The sequence below is a fragment of the Rutilus rutilus genome (genome assembly GCF_951802725.1).
Source record: "Rutilus rutilus genome assembly, chromosome: 2".
NCBI classification, from domain to species: Eukaryota; Metazoa; Chordata; class Actinopteri; order Cypriniformes; family Leuciscidae; genus Rutilus; species Rutilus rutilus.
The window spans coordinates 51427874-51448712 of record NC_140210.1 but is presented as its reverse complement, the minus strand read 5'-3'; the positions used below and the strand labels follow the sequence as shown (position 1 = coordinate 51448712).

General features: G+C 36.9%; 2 protein-coding genes across 2 annotated transcripts in view; both read right to left on the bottom strand.

The window, feature by feature from the left end:
* The window catches only part of LOC311286519 (cell adhesion molecule CEACAM5-like), a gene marked incomplete at both ends in the record, with an annotated part of 98022 nt that extends 78350 nt beyond the window's left edge, over nt 1-19672 (bottom strand). The window contains 9 exons of the mRNA XM_084402729.1: nt 6649-6903; nt 6997-7254; nt 7358-7612; nt 7700-7954; nt 8058-8210; nt 8274-8312; nt 8750-8902; nt 15547-15894; nt 19627-19672. Coding sequence (XP_084258855.1) covers nt 6649-6903; nt 6997-7254; nt 7358-7612; nt 7700-7954; nt 8058-8210; nt 8274-8312; nt 8750-8902; nt 15547-15894; nt 19627-19672 — 1762 coding nt within the window. The remainder of the gene's footprint in view (nt 1-6648; nt 6904-6996; nt 7255-7357; nt 7613-7699; nt 7955-8057; nt 8211-8273; nt 8313-8749; nt 8903-15546; nt 15895-19626) is intronic.
* Nucleotides 2706-19672, bottom strand: LOC311286521 (B-cell receptor CD22-like; the record flags this gene model as incomplete). The annotated part of the gene is made up of 17 exons (XM_084402731.1): nt 2706-2763; nt 5122-5351; nt 5922-5967; nt 6141-6234; nt 6318-6448; nt 6545-6560; nt 6649-6801; nt 6865-6903; nt 7358-7612; nt 7700-7852; nt 7916-7954; nt 8058-8312; nt 8405-8662; nt 8750-9004; nt 15200-15448; nt 15547-15894; nt 19627-19672. 17 exons carry the CDS (start codon nt 19670-19672, stop codon nt 2706-2708), a joined length of 2625 nt encoding a protein of 874 aa, XP_084258857.1.
* Nucleotides 19673-20839: the final 1167 nt, after the last annotated feature.

Here is a 20839-nt window from a genome sequence, read left to right as displayed (position 1 = left end):
CATCATCACTGGTGGCATGTTGCTGTCTGGCTCACTTCGTCACTGCTGCTAATATTTAACTGCGAGGTACTGCAATAAAATAATTGATATGGAGCAGTCTGGTTTAATGCAAGGTCGTCATATTAGGAATAATATTAGACTAGTTTTAGATATGATAGATTATAATCAATTAATTGACGATTTTATTTTATTTATTGATTTTTATAAAGCATTTGATACGGTGAATCATGATTTTATTTTCAAAGTTATTAAATTGTTAGGGTTTGGAGATGTATTTTTGAAAGCAGTTAAAAGATTGTACAATGGATGTAATAGTTCCGTCTGACTTGCTTATGGTCCTTCACAAAGGTGTGATATTCATCGTGGCATTAGGCAAGGATGCCCCCTCTCTCCTTCTTTATTTCTGTTAGTCACCCAGGTTTTGGCAATGCATGTAAAAAGAAATCAGTATAGTGGTATCACAGCTTTAGGTTTAGAAATTAAACTTAGCCAGTTTGCTGACGACACTGAAATTTTTTTGAAAAACAAATTTGAGGTACCAAAAATAATTAGATGTATGAGGCGTTCACTGCTGTATCAGGCCTTACAATGAACTGTGATAAATCTGTATTGTTTCCCCTTAAAGATTGCTCCTCTACAGAAATAGAGAACATCCCAGTTAAACACCAATTAACATATCTAGGTGTAGTAATTAGTAAAAATGAAAAACAGAGGAGTCAGTTCAATTTTGAACCAATTATTGAGAGAACAAAAAATAAATGTAATTGGTGGTTAATGAGAGATATATCAATAATTGGGAGGGTATTATTGTCAAAGGCGGAAGGTATTTCTAGATCAGTATATACATCTTTATCATTAGATGTGCCTCCTAAGGTGATTAATGAATTAGATAAGACACTTTATAACTTCATATGGAGAAAAAAGACGCATTATTTATAAAAGGAGGTAATATGTAACAGCAAAGAGCAAGGGGGACTCGAGGTCTTAGATTATAGCACACTTAATGACACTTTCAAGATGAAATGGTTGATAGAATTTTTGAAGAATAGAGAAAGTCTTTGGAACGTATTTCCTAATTACATATTTTAATACTCTTGGAGGCATAGATTTTTTTGTTGAAATGTAATTTTTCTGCTGACAAAATTTGTGTAAAATTGGCCAGTTTTCACAGACAAACAAGCCCTGCTAGCATGGAAATTGGTATATAAGCACACTTTTTCACCACACAACTATTTCATATGGAATAACAAAGACATACTATTTAAAAACAAATCACTATTCTATCATACTTCATACTAATAATTATATTAGAAAGACAATTGGTTAATTCCAATGGATATTTATCATATACTTAATTACAAAAAATTAAATTAAATTAAATTAACAGTTAAACCAAGAGAGTTTGCTATTGTGCTATTGTTACTCTTAAAAAAACTGATTCAGTGGAAATCAACATGGACATTGAGCACATAAAGCATCAACATTGATAATGTTGATGCTTTAAAACAAAAATGTAGCAATAAGATTATAAGGAATGCTCTTGTGTCTTTTCCTGCAGCAAGATTCTTTCGGTCTTCTTTATTTGGTGAAATCTCTTGGGTTAAAGCATGAACATTGCCAAATAAGTTTTGTGTCAATAACAAAATTAAGAAAGTGTCTTACAAAATACTTCACAGAATGTGCTTCAAAGCATGTTTTGGAAAGATTTCAGCTTAATATTTCATTTACTTGTGAATTTTGTGCACTATAAAAAGAAACAATTTTGCACCTGTTTTTTCACTATATTTACTCAAGATTATTTTGGAAAGATTTAGAAACCTTTATTAATAGTGAATGATGGAAATGTATGTTTTTGATGTGCTTTTTTATACTCAGAATGACAATTTGGAATGTAAAGAACAACATATTATACAGTAATTTATTTTATTAGGAAAATACCATATACAGAAAAAGAAGTGGGCTCAAGGTAAACCAAATTTTTCACATTTTATAAATGACTTTACATTATAAACTAAAAACAAAAAAGCAATAAAATATGTAATGCATTGAAAGCACTGGATTTTATGTAAAACAGCTTTTTTTCTTTTCTTTTCTGGCAGCTAATGTTAATATGATATTGTGAATATGTAATACCTCTTGTTCTTGTGGCATTGAATAATAATAAAAAAAAGAACAATAATTCACAAGTCAACCACTAGAGGTCCTACCAGTGCTGTGAATCCAGTAAAGACATTACAGACTTAAATGTCTTGAAGGTTAATCAGGTTTATTGAAGCACTGGTCCTAGTTGTAAAAACAGAGTAAAACAGGCAGAGGAAACTCTATTAAAATACATTAATACATAAAATGAAATACTTTTGCATTTGAATATTAATAAGTTGTGCAGATATCACTTGTCTGCTTTCTAATCTTACACCCCAAATACTGAATAACAACAAACTCTATACTAATATATTTATATATAACAATAACACACAACAAAATAAACAAGTAAGAAACAGTCTTGACATCAGTCCAGCACACAATTACTGTCGTTATCTCACAAAGAGTCAAAGAGAACAAATGAGTCTTAATGTGGGTGATGAACATGTTTATATTGGTTGTGGTCTGAACAGAAGGGTAAATTATTCCACAACTATACAATCATCCAACAATCGTTCATTAAACGACTGAACACAGGCTTTGTGTTCGCTGGTCTCTATCACTCATTTGACGCTGCTGTAGATCACTGATGCATCTTCCACAATCTGAACAGTTGATCGCCTAAACAATCAAAACAAACAGGAGCACAACAATATTATAGCCCAGATTATATGATCTGTGGTTGTTAAAATAGTACTGGTTAAGCTGGTACTGGTTAAGTGGGTGCTGGTTAAGTTGGTACTGGTTAAGTTGGTACTGGTTAAGTTTGTGCTGGTTAAGATGGTTTGGTTTGTGCTGGTTAAGTTGGTTCTGGTTAAGTTGCACTGATTAAGTTAGTACTGGTTATACTGGTACTGGTTATAATGGTGCTGGTTAAGTTGGTGCTGGTTAAGTTGGAACTGGTAATGTTGGTACTGGTTAGGTTGGTGCTGGTTAAGTTGGTACTGGTTAAGTTGCACTGGTTAAGTTGGTACTGTTAAGCTTGTGCTGGTTAAGCTGGTGCTGGTTAGGTTGGCACTGGTTAAGTTGGTACTGGTTAAGCTGGTACTGGTTAAGTTGGTGATGGTTAAGTTGCACTGGTTAAGTTAGTACTGGTTAAGTTGCACTGGTTAAGCTGGTGCTGGTTAAGTTGGTACTGGTTAAGTTGGTTCTGGTTAAGTTGCACTGGTTAAGTTAGTACTGGTTATACTGGTACTGGTTATAATGGTGCTGGTTAAGTTGGTGCTGGTTAAGTTGGTGCTGGTTAAGTTGGAACTGGTAATGTTGGAACTGGTAATGTTGGAACTGGTTAGGTTGGTGCTGGTTAAGTTGGTACTGGTTAAGTTGCACTGGTTAAGTTGGTACTGGTTAGGTTGGCACTGGTTAAATTGGTACTGGTTAAGCTGGTACTGGTTAAGTTGCACTGGTTAAGTTGGTACTGGTTAAAGGGACACTGTGGAGAAATTGTGTTTTTGTCAAACAGAGTCGCTGTGGAATACTTGCACTGTCGTAAATACCCCTCCACCCCCGAAAGCTAGCTAGACATATGTGGAAATTATTGGACTGGTCTAATTATCAGCAATGGATGAATGAACAGCATGTAAAAAAAAAAATGACATACTACAAGCAAGCGCAACAACATACAACATAGAATGCAAACAAGTTTACAAATAAGAGATTTATTTACTGGCCACTTCATGCGTTTTCTCAGATTGGATAGCTATCAGATTTATCAAAACGATTCCATTTACACCTGGTCACATAAATGTGTTTTTTTGCGAAACGGATTTAAATCCGATCTTCAATTCTCGCGCTATATGCAGATTTAATGGAGTGCACGTCACCGAAAGCAACAGATATGAACTGTATTTTATTGATCATCAATTTCAAAATCAAAGACCGCAATAAGAGAGAAGCGGCAACAGTCGTGGTAAGATCATTTAGTTTCTTTACTTTTAATGATGATGATTGTGTGTTAAGCATCTGCGACTTACTTTCATTTTGATTTGCGATAGTTTGCACGTTGGCTTGATGAATTGATGCTCAGCTTCTCATCTGCGGTGATGCGTGTTCCAGCGCGTCGTCATATCTGGCAATAACATATACGACAACACGCTCTCACACGTTTTTATTATTATTTATTTTTTAGCATTTTTGGGAGGAGTACAATTTACATATGTGGTTTTAACAACCAGATGCATTTACACTTGTTCAGTTTCGTCTGGAATGCGTCTCAGACCTCCTCCTGAAGTGGTTTGAGCGATCGGATTCAAATCCGTCTTGAATGCGTTTCAGAGGGCATTTACACCTGGTTTTTTCACGATCGGATAGCTATCTGATCTGAGAAAACGCATGAAGTGGCCAGGTCTAAACACAACAGCCCCCATGACAAAAACATACGCACGAAAGCCGAAAACAAACGCTGGTTGGCATCATACGTCCATAGACAGTATATAAATGCTCACGTCCGAATTTGAGGAAGTGGTGGGGGAAGTGACGTATGCCGTAAAGCAGTCGAATTTTGTAGTTCTTTTTGTGCTCTGTTTACTACCCGAACCCCGAAGTTACATAGTGCCAGTAAAAGCGATACAGACCCCGTCAGGCTCTGGCAGACGTGTCATTCAACCTATTGTAAGTCGATGTACCATCACAAGGGTCTTGGAAATATATTATGAAGGTTGAAAAGTTACACGTTGTGGCTTTAAGTTGGTGATGGTTAAGTTGCTGATGGTTAAGTTGCACTGGTTAAGTTGGTACTGGTTAAGTTGCACTGGTTAAGTTAGTACTGGTTAAGTTGGTACTGGTTAAGTTGCACTGGTTAAGTTAGTACTGGTTAAGTTGGTACTGGTTAAGTTGGTACTGGTTAAGTTGCACTGGTTAAGTTAGTACTGGTTAAGTTGGTACTGGTTAAGTTGGTACTGGTTAAGTTGGTGCTGGTTAAGTTGGTGCTGGTTAAGTTGGTATTGGTTAAGTTGGTGCTAGTAAAGTTGTTTTTCTCACCTCACTGCAGCATTAGGTTGATGAACTCTTATATTATCATATTGACATTCATTCTCCTCTGCTCTCTTCGTCTCTGTCTTTCTGTGATGTTGGACAGTTGCGTACATAATGTCCTCAGTATCTCTGGATTCAGGAGTTTTTCCTCTTATTTTTTTGGGTTTCACACTGGCATACAGAGCATCATTGGCTGAATCCGGTTCAGAAAGAGGCTTATCATGGACTGAAACGCTCTGTGACACGCAAGAATAGAGATCATTCTGAAATACAAGAAAATGTGTAATTATTATTAAGTAAATTATTTAGTAAATTATTAGTAAGTATAATTTTTGTAAATCAGTTTGATCTGAAGTGTAGATTCTCAGTCTAGAGCAGTTTGCCTCAAACTTTTCAGATCAAGTATCAGGTTAGATCAAATCAATGTAGTGATGTAAAATGCATGTATATTTCATTGATTCACACATGGAGTGGAGAAGAATAGGGCAGAATAAGTAAATGAAGTGACATGTTCATTCATCACACTATATGTAAATGATTATGCAATTAGACCAATTTTTTTTTTTTTAAACAATACATATATATTGGATTATTGGAATAATAGTATTCCATTAAACCATGGAAAAAGTAGTTAAATGTTTTCTTCAGTTTTATTAATTAATTATTTTTTTCCTGGACTGTGTTGATAAAGACTTTGATAATGTTAGTTTGCCATCAGTTCGTACAGTTACAGTCTGAGACACAGATAACGGCTGATCGACTGATTTTCTGCTTCTGTAAAGTCGTGTTGTGTGTGGATGATTTACCTCTTTCACTGTGAGATCTTCAGCTTTAACACTCCTTTGTTTCTTCCTGTTATAATCACAGACATTAACAGCATATGGACGAATGTATTAAATTAAGAGATAATATGAACAATATAATATTTTTAAAGATTACTAATAATCAAACACAAATGGATAATTTCCTTCTACATCAGATTTTATTATATATAATATAATAATCACTGCAGTTTTTTAACTCACAGTATAAACAGGATGATGATGAAGATGATGATGAAGACTAATCCTCCAGATGCCGCTGTGATCACAATCACATTCCTACCAGCAACATGATGAACTGAAAGAGGAAGATCATCATGATTTACTCTCCAAACTGATGAATGATGTGAAGATACAGGAGTGTGTTAATAAAAGCTTCACCTGTGACAGTTACAGCGTCTGATCTCTGAGATCCATGTTGATTGTGAGCCTGACAGTAGAAGCGTCCACTCTGTAGTGCACTGAAACTCTGTCCAGATCCAACAGCTGAGGTTTCATTCTCCTTAAACCAGCTGAAGTTCAGAGCAGGAGGGTTTGAGTCACTGATGCAGTTCAGAGTCACTGAATCTCCCTCCACTATTACACCAGATCCATTGATCAACACTGACACGTTCCTGGGACGGTCTAAAGACAAAAATTAAAATTCACAACAAATACTAGAAAATTATGATTTTAAAGTTTTTGAACATTGTGTAAACGATCATTAACTCACACATGATGTTTAAAGTCACATTATCAGAGTATTTCTCTCCATGTTTATTGATGGACTTGCACTTGTATTCTCCACTGTCATCAGAGCTGATCTTTGAGATGCTGTAGATTCTTCCAGATCCTACAATCGTTCCTCCTTTAAACCAGCTGATTTCTGCAGGAGGGTTTGAGTCACTGATGCAGTTCAGAGTCACTGAATCTCCCTCCACTATTACACCAGATGGACTGATGGACACTGAGACGCTCCTGGGAGGATCTGTAAAGATAAAAAGTGTAAAATGACACGCAGTGAGACAAATTATTGCACAAATAATCTTCCAGAACTGGTTAAAAATAAAGGCAGACTTACACATGATATTCACATTCACAGCAGCAGAAGTCTGAGATCCATGATTGTTTCTAGCAGAGCAATGATAGTCTCCGCTGGCCTCAGACTTAATATTAGTGATGCTGTAGGTTTCACCAGATTGCAAAATATTCCTTTTTCCTTTAATCCAGCTGATTTCTGCAGGAGGGTTTGAGTCACTGATGCAGTTCAGAGTCACTGAATCTCCCTCCATTATTACACCAGATGGACTGATGGACACTGAGACGCTCCTGGGTGAGTCTAACACAGATAAATATTGATATCATTAACAATCATTTTAAACTTGACATCACAGATGTTTTGAGGATTTAATGTCACAGTTACTGAACCATCATTAACTCACACATGACGTTTAAAGTCTCAGTATCAGAGTATTTCTCTCCATGTTCATTGATGGACTTGCACTTGTATTCTCCACTGTCATCAGAGCTGATCTTTGAGATGCTGAAGATTCTTCCAGATCCTACAAACGTTCCTCCTTTAAACCAGCTGATTTCTGCAGGAGGGTTTGAGTCACTGATGCAGTTCAGAGTCACTGAATATCCCTCCATTATTACACCAGATGGACTGATGGACACTGAGACACTCCTGGGTGAGTCTGAAAAGGACAAAAGAAAACTCTGTACTCATGCTTTGCATTTGGTAATGAACAAATATGTTGATTACTGAACTATCATTAACTCACACATGACGTTTAAAGTCTCAGTATCAGAGTATTTCTCTCCATGTTCATTGATGGACTTGCACTTGTATTCTCCACTGTCATCAGAGCTGATCTTCGAGATGCTGATGATTCTTCCAGATCCTACAATCGTTCCTCCTTTAATCCAGCTGATTTCTGCAGGAGGGTTTGAGTCACTGATGCAGTTCAGAGTCACTGAATCTCCCTCCATTATTACACCAGATGGACTGATGGACACTGAGACCCTCCTGGGTGAGTCTAACACAGAGAAATATTGATATCATTAACAATCATTTTAAACTTGACATCACAGATGTTTTGAGGATTTAATGTCACAGTTACTGAACCATCATTAACTCACACATGACGTTTAAAGTCTCAGTATCAGAGTATTTCTCTCCATGTTCATTGATGGACTTGCACTTGTATTCTCCACTGTCATCAGAGCTGATCTTTGAGATGCTGAAGATTCTTCCAGATCCTACAATCGTTTCTCCTTTAAACCAGCTGATTTCTGCAGGAGGGTTTGAGTCACTGATGCAGTTCAGAGTCACTGAATCTCCCTCCACTATTACACCAGATGGACTGATGGACACTGAGACGCTCCTGGGAGGATCTGTAAAAATAAAAAGTGTAAAATGACATGCAGTGAGACAAATTATTGCACAAATAATCTTCCAGAACTGCTAAACATAAAGGCAGACTTACACATGATATTCACATTCACAGCAGCAGAAGTCTGAGATCCATGATTGTTTCTAGCAGAGCAATGATAGTCTCCGCTGGCCTCAGACTTAATATTAGTGATGCTGTAGGTTTCACCAGATTGCAAAATATTCGTTCTTCCTTTAATCCAGCTGATTTCTGCAGGAGGGTTTGAGTCACTGATGCAGTTCAGAGTCACTGAATCTCCCTCCACTATTACACCAGATGGACTGATGGACACTGAGACACTCCTGGGTGAGTCTGAAAAGGACAAAAGAAAACTCTGTACTCATGCTTTGCATTTGGTAATGAACAAATATGTTGATTACGGAACTATCATTAACTCACACATGACGTTTAAAGTCACAGTATCAGAGTATTTCTCTCCATGTTTATTGATGGACTTGCACTTGTATTCTCCACTGTCATCAGAGCTGATCTTTGAGATTCTGTAGATTCTTCCAGATCCTACAATCGTTCCTCCTTTAATCCAGCTGATTTCTGCAGGAGGGTTTGAGTCACTGATGCAGTTCAGAGTCACTGAATCTCCCTCCACTATTACACCAGATGGACTGATGGAGATCACAGGTTTCACTGGAGGATCTACAGATGTCAGGTAAAAGTATTTATCAGAGACGGCTGGTGGAAAATGTTCTAGGAAAGGCTGCAGTTGGTTATTATTGGACAATTTCAGCAAACATCCCAGTTTAATTTTTCACTGTTTAATGCTAAAACAGTGAAAGTTAAAGAAAAAGTTTAAGCTAAAAAGTTAACAGAAGAAAAACGATTAAGACAAGAATTTGAGAGGCTTGAAACCTTTGAAATACAGACAAATGTTTTTTTCAAGTTCTTGATTAAGTTTAAGGAAGATTCTCACAAAACAGTTTTTTCTGCAAGATGTTTTAACTTTTTTAACTTTTCCTACCCAGCGGGCACCTTGATGTCAAAATTAGGTCAAGAAATAGGTCAAAAATGAAAGTCATATTGACGTCAAAGTGTTGATGTCAATTTGACGTCAAGAGTTTGACCTCTGCTGATGTCATTTTGCCAAACAAAAAGGTGAAACGCATGACCGTACAAATCCGTGTATCATTCGTTCAGTCGTTTTTTAATTTAATATTGAAAGTAGAAAAATGAGAAAACAGTTCCTTTTTCGATTTTCATTTTTTCCAAAACAACGAAACCAAGAATTCAGCTTGATTTTTCGTTTTTCGTTCTGAGGTAGAAAAATTTATAAACTGCTGGAATATTCGTATTTTACACGTGGGCGGGAATGAAACGCCCCTTTCCTTTGATTTGTCAGCCGAAGATCAAACTGTCCCGTCATCAGTTCTTCCTCAGTTCTGCACTGCAGAATAAGAGTCCTCGCGTTGTGATTCTTAACGCGTTTATTGCAACTACATTTCATCTTTTTTTTCATCAAATAACCAGACTAACATGGCTCGACACAACCCGTAGGCTACTGGGGAAAACACTAGACAGGGCTTTCTTCTGTGTAGATATAAATTCACCTACGCTTTGCATCAGCTGGGTATGCAGGTAGCCTAAATGACGGCTGTTACATGGTCGCCCTCGCCCAATAATTTTTTTTTTTAAATAATAAATGAAGATATAAATCAATATAATTAGTTGTAAATTTAATATTTTTAACACTAATACAAAAAGAAAAGAATAATGCATGTACAATATGTCTATATTAACGTAAACGCATGACATTCAGACTGACTATCTAACAACCGGAGAACAGAGAACAACAGAGATATTAAAATACATACTCTTCTGAGTTTTATGATGTAGGCCTTGTGTTTTATTAAAATTTATTAATTTATATCTCAAAGATGTGCGCTTGTATCGCAGCGCACCGGGTCATGTTGAGAGGGAAACAAACGCATTTTATTATTAGCCTATTCAGAAATAGTGTAAAAGATCGGTAAATAAAATGCAACATTAACATTATAAACACTATTAATAACATATAGGCTATGTCTATGCGTATTTTACTTCCCCTTACTGTAGCCAATGTCAAATCCTTAAATGAATGGTATCCTATTCAGAAAACAACAAGAATGAAAAATAAGTAGCCACGTACAGTAGGCTACAATAAAAATATAGCCTAATAGCTTATAAAAATAGCCTATTTTGTCCTTTATTATAAACAACATTTAGCCAATTTTAAACGCCAAGCCTAAACGAATTTATTTGAATCGAAACTGAAACTGTACCGACGTTGGTTTCGCGCATCTCTCATTCGGTCCAAAGTTTCCATATTTGCAATGTAACATTTGGATGCTAACTAGTAATGTAAAGAAGGCTTTATACTTAAGTCGAGTCCCAATACACGTATAGGCTAAATCAGCATCTTCACAGCAAGGGAAATGAGTTTGGAATAACAGCAAGTAGCCTACTGTGCGGCACAGCCTTTATATTGTACAACAGACCAATTAAATTAAGCAGAATAACTTTTTATATGTTTGGTTGGCTGTGTTTTATTTTAATAATGAACAGGCTGCGATGTTAGCAATGCCAGAAGTGAACTGATAGAGATGCTGTGTAAGCGAGCGATGCGCCGGCGACATCACTTGGATTTGTTGCTCAACAGGGGAAATAATAATATTCTGTCGTTTAATACTCTGTCATGCGAAACAGTAACATTTATATTTTTATTTGTGTACATTCAAAATGACTACAAAATGTCATGCCTTTGGAAAATAAAGAAACCAACATGATGCGCTGCTTTAGCGCGTCTCAGTCTCCTTGAACATCTTTCTGGCGCACACCAAAAATGAACCAAAATAGAGTGAATAGCCTTCTGACGCACCTACTTTTCAAAGTCAACATTTAGATTATTTGAAGTAAAATGCATTATATAGTCACTTAAGAAAAAAACACAGCGTGGTTCATGATAAAAATAAATAAACAAATAAATAAACGTGACTTTACAGTTTGGAAATAGGAAAATAGCAAACCCCTGGCACTTGAGAACTCCTGGTCTACACAGAAGAAAGCCCTGTCTAGTGTTTTCCCCAGTAGCCTACGGGTTGTGTCGAGCCATGTTAGTCTGGTTATTTGATGAAAAAAAAAGATGAAATGTAGTTGCAATAAACGCGTTAAGAATCACAACGCGAGGACTCTTATTCTGCAGTGCAGAACTGAGGAAGAACTGATGACGGGACAGTTTGATCTTCGGCTGACAAATCAAAGGAAAGGGGCGTTTCATTCCCGCCTACATGTAGAAATAAAATATTCCAGCTGTTTATAAATTTTTCTACCTCAGAACGAAAAACGAAAAATCAAGCTGAATTCTTGGTTTTCGTTGTTTTGGAAAAAATGAACATCGAAAAAGGAACTGTTTTCTTATTTTTCTACTTTCAATATTAAATTAAAAAACGACTGAACGAATGATACACGGATTCGTACACTTATTACCAGCTTCACTTAAAACTAACCAGATTTACTTTATATAATTTCCATTTTTATGAAATCATTAAAATGTTGTATTTTAAAGTCACCATGATGGTGGTTAGCGTTTGCTTTAGTTGTGCTCTTGACCCTTCACTCTTTAATATAAAAGTTCTTTGGCTGCTATACTTGTTATAGACAAAATAGTCATGAGAAGATAAGGTCAGGGGATGTTGGCTGTTTATAGATGATGACGACAATACCATCATGTAAATGCCTGATTCCCTAATCGTGTTCAGTGTCAAATGTTTTGATTATATAGAATTTATGGTTATGACGTATTACAATCGAATCTATTTAACTATTTGTTTATCGAAGACTATAATGGATTTTAAAAACATTTAGTGCATTAAACATTTTCCTCTACATTATTACTTAGCTATCAAGAATCAGTGTATGACTCTCAACAATGGTGACAATCAATGAAATGCTTCATGCCGCAGTGCATGCTGGGTACCACCAATCAAAACTCACCAAAATTTCCCAGCATGCATTGCAGCTTTAATAAATTATGCAGCTGGAGTTGATCTGATTATCTGGATATTTTGTTCGATTGTCACCATTGTTGAGATTCATACGCTGTTTCTTGATGTCTGTGTGCGTCTAAGTAATGCCATAGATGACAGGGTTTTGTGCACTAAATAGTTTTTAAAAACCAAGTATATTATTTGATAAACAAAACTGCTAGACATGCTGTAGAATCAAATGACTTCTGTTATGAATAAAACAGTTTTAAAACCGCAAGTCCTACATAATCAGAACATAAGACACTGAATAAGATCAGGGCTTCAGGCATTTACATGATGATATCATCGTCATCATCATCAATAAACAGCCAACATCACCTGGGCCCAGTTTTTCAAAAGTAATCCAGTGGGATTTCGGATCACGGATTGGATCAAATCTTGGAAATGGGTTTTTCAAAAGCAAAAGAGGGATTCTGAACTAAGATCAGATCATGTAATCCGATCTTAAATTTGATCTGGATCAAACCTGCCCTTTGGGTTTTTCAGAACTTTGAACTCGGATTAGGATCTATTTGATCCAAAAAAACAGGATTATCCTGATCCCATCAGAAGGGTGGATTCAGTTGTGATTTTTCGAACCAAATAAAACCAGAGAGGTTTTTTTTTTAAGTGAATGATCACAAAATCAATGTTTACTGATGATATATACATTTCTTCATATTTGAAGCATATATGAAGCATGTCACATCTAATGAGATATGGTAAAACAACAAAATCTACAATTTAACATTATAACAAAATAAGGAAAGTAAAATGTTTCTGTTTATTACAGTGTTTCTGTTTCTTAAAATTAAAATAAACAATGGTTATTTGTGGCCACCGGTATTTTGCCAACTGCTGTTCTTTGCTAAGCCAGTAGGCTACACTGTTGGTTTCATTTAAGGCTCTAGTAAACAGGATTTGGTGATCCTGAAAAGTTCCTATCCGGATCAGATTGATCCAATCCGATGTTGCTTTGAAAAACTGTCTCAAAAGTAAACTGGATTACGTGATCACGGATCGCAAAAAAAAGGATTACTAAATCCGGATCAATTTTATCCGGATTAAACCTTTTGAAAAACCGGGCCCTGATCTCATTTTCTCATGGCTTTTTTAGCTACAACAACAGAGCTTTATAAACACACAATTAAAGCAGTCAGAGAAAATTTAATATTAAAAAGTCAAGGGTCAAGAGCACAACTAAAGCAAACGCTAACCACCATCATGGTGACTTTAAAATGCACAATATGATTTCATTAAACTGGAAATTAAATAAAGTAAATCTGGTTAGTGTAAGTGAAGCTGGTAATAAGTGTACGGCCATGCGTTTCACCTTTTTGTTTGGCAAAATGACATCAGCAGAGGTCAAACTCTTGACGTCAAATTGACATCAACACTTTGACGTCAATATGACTTTCATTTTTGACCTATTTCGTGACCTAATTTTGACATCAGTTTGATGTCATATTGATGTTAAATTGACATCAAATGCCCACTGGGTAATTAACGATGAATGTAAATAGTGCAACCGCAAAAACTGAGAGGACATTACATTTGTTTAGAGTTTTTTTTATATACATAATTACAAGTCAATGTGCGATACCATACAGGACCACATGGAGATGCCAAAAGACCACTAGCGGTGAGCGGGCAATACTTCCACACATGCTAGCATGAAGAAACTTATAGTGCTTCTCATTTCTAATTTGTGCATCCTCGTTTCCTTTGTGGCAATGGGACGTAACTTCTCCCTTCCCTCCTTCAGGGAACAGGAGTTACATTAGTAACCTAGACGTTCCCATTCAGTCATCACTATGAGTTACGTCAGTGACTGATGAATTGGGATCCCTAAGAAACGCCACAAACACTGTCTTCCAGCTCCTCGTGTAAACCGCCTGATCCCCCGCACCCTTGGAGAAGGAGAGGGCTTTACACAGAGAAGTCAATCACTGCTGTTCCTACTTGTTCCTAGGGCTGGGCGATATGGCCAAAAATGTATATCTCTGTATATTTTGGTTAAATGGCGATTTATGATATATATCTTGGTACTTCTCTGTAATTTATATTTGACAAAACATGTTCAACTTTAAAACTTCAAGAAAATCAAAGCTAAATATCTGAACAAGTTCTGTGACAAATTTTAGGTTGATGTCTCAAAAATATTTTTATTACGTTTTTTTGAGCGCAGTACCAAACTTTTCCACTAGATGACATCCAGACTCCTCTGGTGACCATATAAGGACTGTTCGATTTCCATATATGGATTGAGTGATCTTAACCATATATTTCCATACTTTAAAAAGATATATTTATGAAGTAGACATCCTATTCAGAAGTAGATTGGGAAGTAATGTTAATATTTGATTTGAATCAAATCTCTAAAACATATAAAAACATACGTAACGAATGAGAGCATGTGTTATAATTCGGCACCACATCTTTAGAAAATCAGTCGCCAAATATGAAAACTACAGTCTGAACGCTTTCAAATGCAATATAGTTGGTCAAGATTATTTAAGTTAGACTAAGATATTATTGTTATAAATGTATAATGGCAAGTGTCCCACAGGTGTCGGGGAGGGGCAGTCTTAGTGGTTAAAACATTTTTATAAATCATAAATGCAGATATTTAGTCTTTGCAATGTGTGAAAAGTATTGATATTAAAAGTTCATTATTTGTACCTGATTGTAATTTTTATTTATTATATTTTTTTATAGTGTGATTTTTGGGGAATTGAATACAATTAGGGTCAATTTGACCTGGACCACACAGACTGTAACCAGAAATCTAAAGTGCATGAGGGTTAAAGAGAGAAAGTCAGTCTGTACTCACACATGACATTGAGCTGAACAGCAGGAGAGATGTGAGTGTGTCCGTCTACAGCACAGCTATATCTGCCTGAATCCTCTCTTCTGACTGACTGCAGCAGGAGTTCATTGTTTCTGTCTCTTCTCTCAGTTAATGGCTGTGAGTTTCTGGACCAGATGAATGTTGCTCTGTCAGTCAGAGCGCAGCTGCTTTTACATCTCAGAGTGACTGAATCTCCCTCTGTCACTCTCTCAGGAGACTCCACCTGAAGATCTGAACACAACACACACATTATATCTAGTGCTGCTGTCATACACTGATTATTATTCAACATAATGCACAGAAGAAGAGATAAACCTCATCAAAGTCACCTGTGACAGTAAGAGTCACTCCTGGATCACCAGTCCATTTCTTATCAGGTTTATCAGTGATGAATCTGAAATAGTACATGTGTGAATCCTTCAGTGTCACATGACTCAGTCTGACGGTGCAGTTCTGCTGTTTATCTCCCAGATACTGAAGCCTCTGACTGTATTCAGTGTCATTAGACAGATCTGGAGGCGCAACACCCCTTTGAATTGGGCCTTTTGTCCAGAACACTTTCTTGATCTGATGTCCAGTAGGGTATGTATAAGTGCAGCTCATTATCACTGTTGAGTCCTTTAGTGCACAGATGTGTGAAGGACTGTAACTCACACCCCAACCAGCACTAGAAACCCCTGAAACACAGAATTCATCAAACTGTAAATGTTGTTTTATCTGTTATATTGGGCCATGAAAACATGACAATACTTTATTACTATTTGAAAACAGCGACTCATTACAGGAAATATAAGATAAATGTGAATAAATAATCTCAGTGTGAATTACTTTAAGACAGAGGAGTGAAGAGAGAACCAAGAAATCAGCCAAAAACAACAAGCTGCACAATTACAGTTTTTCTGAATTGCTAAAACACATTTCTTGAAACCATCACTCACTTTCTCAAAACCTTAAACACAAAAGCAAATGTTCAAAACTCATTCAGAGAATCTCTGACTCTTCTGGCAAAATCAAACAATGCTTTCAGATCTTACACACATCAGTCAATATTAGAAACACTACAGATCATTCGTTAGACACTACATGACAAATGGAGAACACAGAATCCAAAGCATACTCTTCCTCCTCTTATACTCATACTCTTCCTCTTATACTCATACTCTTCCTCCTCTTATACACACACTCTTCCTCCTCTAACTCACACTCTTCCTCCTCTTATACACACACTCTTCCTCCTCTTATACACACACTCTTCCTCCTCTTATACACACACTCTTCCTCCTCTTATACACACACTCTTCCTCCTCTTATACTCACACTCTTCCTCCTCTAACTCACACTCTTCCTCCTCTTATAAATCACACTCTTCATCCTCTTATACTCACACTCTTCCTCTTCTTAGACACACAGGAGAAATACATATAAAATAAAATAAATATTATTTATATATTGTAACATATTACATAAAAAAGTAGTGAAAAAACACCGGCCAGAGAAAAACTTGACAACATTCTCCACACCTTCCTCTTCCTCTTCGTTCATCACCTCTTTCACACATACTCTTCTTAGACACACTCTTCCTCCTCTAACTCACACTCTTCCTCCTCTTATACACACTCTTCCTCCTCTTATACACACACTCTTCCTCCTCTTATACTCACACTCTTCCTCCTCTTATACACACACTCTTCCTCCTCTTATACTCACACTCTTCCTCTTCTTATACTCATACTCTTCCTCCTTTTATACTCACTCTTCCTCCTCTTAGACTCACACTCTTCCTCCTCTTAGACTCACACTCTTCCTCCTCTTAGACTCACACTCTTCCTCCTCTTATAATCACACTCTTCCTCCTCTTATAATCACACTCTTCCTCCTCTTAGACACACACTCTTCCTCCTCTTATAATCACACTCTTCCTCCTCTTAGACTCACACTCTTCCTCCTCTTATAATCACACTCTTCCTCTTCTTAGACACACACTCTTCCTCTTCTTATACTCACACTCTTCCTCCTCTTATACTCACACTCTTCCTCCTCTTATACTCACACTCTTCCTCCTCTTATACACACACTCTTCCTCCTCTTATACACACACTCTTCCTCCTCTTATAATCACACTCTTCCTCCTCTTAGACTCACACTCTTCCTCCTCTTAGACTCACACTCTTCCTCCTCTTAGACTCACACTCTTCCTCCTCTTATACACACACTCTTCCTCCTCTCCCTCTTATATTGTTTCCATCCATTGTTGTTCTCAACATTCAGTGCAACATTTTGAGTAAATCTAGGCACTTTAAACTGTCTTGTATTTTGTACAGTTGGTTTCCTCTCATCACTAGAAATAAGTCTGAACAATTTTGAGTCGTGTGTAAACGATGACAACTGTGTTGTACTTGTGTTTAACTTTAGTCTGCCTGTGTTTAGTGTTTTGAAACATAAGTGCATCACAGTGAGAAATGTGTTTTAGTGAGTGAGAATGTGTTTAGCGTTTTGCAAAAAGAGTGCATGAGATTTGCAAACAGTGTTTTAACTTCCTGAACTTGTTTAATGTTTTACAGAAATGATTTATTCGACAAATTGGTTTAGGCTATTGAGAATGTGGTTCAGAGAAGTGGGTTTAGTGTTTTAGCAATTCAGAAAAACTGTAAATCATGGAATATGACTAAATAAATATTTAACAGATACACATTCACTTCCGAGAACAAGAGCAAAAGATATTCATGATCTAGTGCTAGAGCAGGGCTGTGGACTGTCACACTTTCAGCCTGAGACTCTAATCGACACGTTTCACACACTCTCATGCCACACACACATTTTCTCACACAGAGAAAAATTGCTAAACATTCATTGCGTGAGAACAGCAGAACTCGGCAAACTGCAAACATCATCAAAATGGTCAACGCCTCTCTATGGGCAGAGGTGTATAGTCCAGGGGTCAGAAAGTAGAAGTCCTGCCATATGTTTATTCCACCCATGAACTCAGCAGCTGATTTCACTAATTAGTTCTCCTGGCTGAATTAGCAAATCCAGATGAACAAAATATTGACTTTTACTTTCTGAACCTGGACTTTACACCTCTGGCCACATGTCAGCCAAGACAGAGCTGGTTACTTTTCAATTCTAATCTCTCAGATTCTGTCAATTTTATTATGAAATTAAAACAACAAATATCATTTTGGCGCTTGTAAATGTGACGTTTCCTCGAAAGGGAACTCAAAAGTTGGCAGCCCTGTCCTACAGTGATCTTTTGATGAGCTTTGATGGACGGTGTTGCAGAAAAGCAGAAGTAAACGTACAGAGACAGAGGAGTGAAGAGAGAACCAAGAAATCAGCCACGAGCAACATGATGCACTCTCAAATAATGAAATATATGAAAAATAAGATGAAGAAAATAATCAAAGTTGATTTATTAAATACCCAATGACATCAAAATATTAGTTTTGTGGCTTTTAGTTCTTATCTATCAGCTCAGAGCTCATTTATGCTAGTGAACTCCTTTGACATGATACATATTTAACATGTACACATTCACTTCCGAGAACATGAGCCAAAAATATTCATGATCTGCTAATACAGTGATTTTTGTCCAATCAAATGCTCTGAACAATGAGAAAGTCCCTCCTCCTAAACCATGTGACACTGACTAGCAAGTAGCAAAAGACTATTGGGGTGCTTCTCATTTCTTATATGTGCATCCTCGCTTCCTTTCCTCGTGTCTCAGCTCCACCCCCTGTAGGATGCGAGGAAAGGCTGCAAGGAAAGAAAATGAGGACGGAGGAATCAAATGTAACTTTTTTTTATGCATTGGAATACTTGATCACTCGAGCGTCACTTCATCGCGTCATCAGCAGCGCTCAAAGGATCTGCCCTTATGTAGTTGAAGTTTGTTTATTTAAGAAATTCATAATAAATAATAATAAAGCAAAATACCCTGTTGAAATATGTGAGATGTGTGGTTTATATAAACTGCAAAGGTAAAGTATAAATTAAAATGATTGTGACCGATGTGAAGGGGGAGGAGAATTTATACGTGCGTCACGTTTAAGTCGATAAAACTCTTCCGCATAGGATACACCTGTGCATCCTCGCTCATGACTCCTCACTCCTCACTCCTCCATTCTCGACTCCTCGCAGTGCAGTTAGAGAACTGAGATGTCCTTCAAGATGGCTGAGCTCGATCGGTTTACGGGTCATAGGATGGACGACGGAGGAGCGAGGAGACGAGGAGGGATATTGAGAAGCACCCCTTGACATTTCTAAAAGGAGCGTTTGACATGTTCAACACAAACTTCCTGTTTCAGAGAGAAATATGTGAGAACAGGACAGAAGAAAGTGCAGATCAGCCGCTCATGAGGCCTTAAATAAAACATCAGAGTGTTTCTAATGTGAATGTAAGAGAGACTCACCGTGAATCATGAGCAGAAAGAAGATCAGAGGAAGAGGAGGAGCCATTCTGACCCACATCAGCATAACATATATCTATAATACAGCATTCAATTCAATTCACATTTATTTGTATAGCGCTTTTCACAATACACATCGTTTCACAGCAGCTTTACAGAAAATACACGAGTCCACATTACAATTTAGAGTGATCTGTTATCAGAGGAAACTGTCTAAGTTATGCATTTCAGAAATGTACAAATTCACAGTTAGCTAAAATGTATTAATTGAAACATAGTAATAATTTAAGGCAAAAACAATGAGCTCATTGAAGTAAGGGACCGTTCGGTATTTATGGAATGGACCACCGGAGGAAAATAGGGGAGGTTCATGTCTTTTTATTCTTTGTTGAGGGGAGGGTCATCCATCTTTTGTATTCATGAAAACAGCAAAATTTCAAAGTGGCTTGTTTTGCGTATTTTTTTCCATCGCTAGCAGATGGGTCTGACCCTACATAAGTTCAGTTTGGCGCTGTTTGACAGTGCGCGCTTCAGGGCGTACACGCTAAGAAAAAGTGCATCATGTCAGAACAGAACGCCAATGAAATGTTTACCCGGCTGTAAGAATTGAGAAATTAGGAAATGCCGGACAGTCTGTTTGAAGAGCGACCAGACCCTGAGAGGACAAAGGACCTCTCTGGAAATTACCATTTGAACTCACCATGTGAGAGGCAAAGTCTCACCTCAGAACACCCCATATGGAAAAGGTTTGCTAAAAACTCCTGTGATTCTTATATGTTCCAACAGAATATTGTAAGGGACATATATGCTGCAAAAAACACATATATAAATTGTATAATATTAGTGTATTTTTAATCATATTATGTCCTACATACAACTGAAGCCATATAGATTTTCATGATGTAAAAACATAGGAAAATAATGCTAATTTAATATGAATGTCCAGCATGGACGCGTATAAAACACAGTGCAGTTTATCAATCAGTGTAAGGCTGTACTTCACTCATGCTTGTTCTTATCTTGTCCTAAGTCGAGCCCTATGCCTGTAGTCAATCATGGTTATATACTGTATAATCAGCCTTAGATGAAACACAACATTCAAACTACACACACAAGCACACATTTATTAGAGTGTATTCTACAAGATACAGTTGCATATTTCACATATAAATAGTTTTCATTTTAAATCCTGCATCACCAGATTTCATTTTCATTT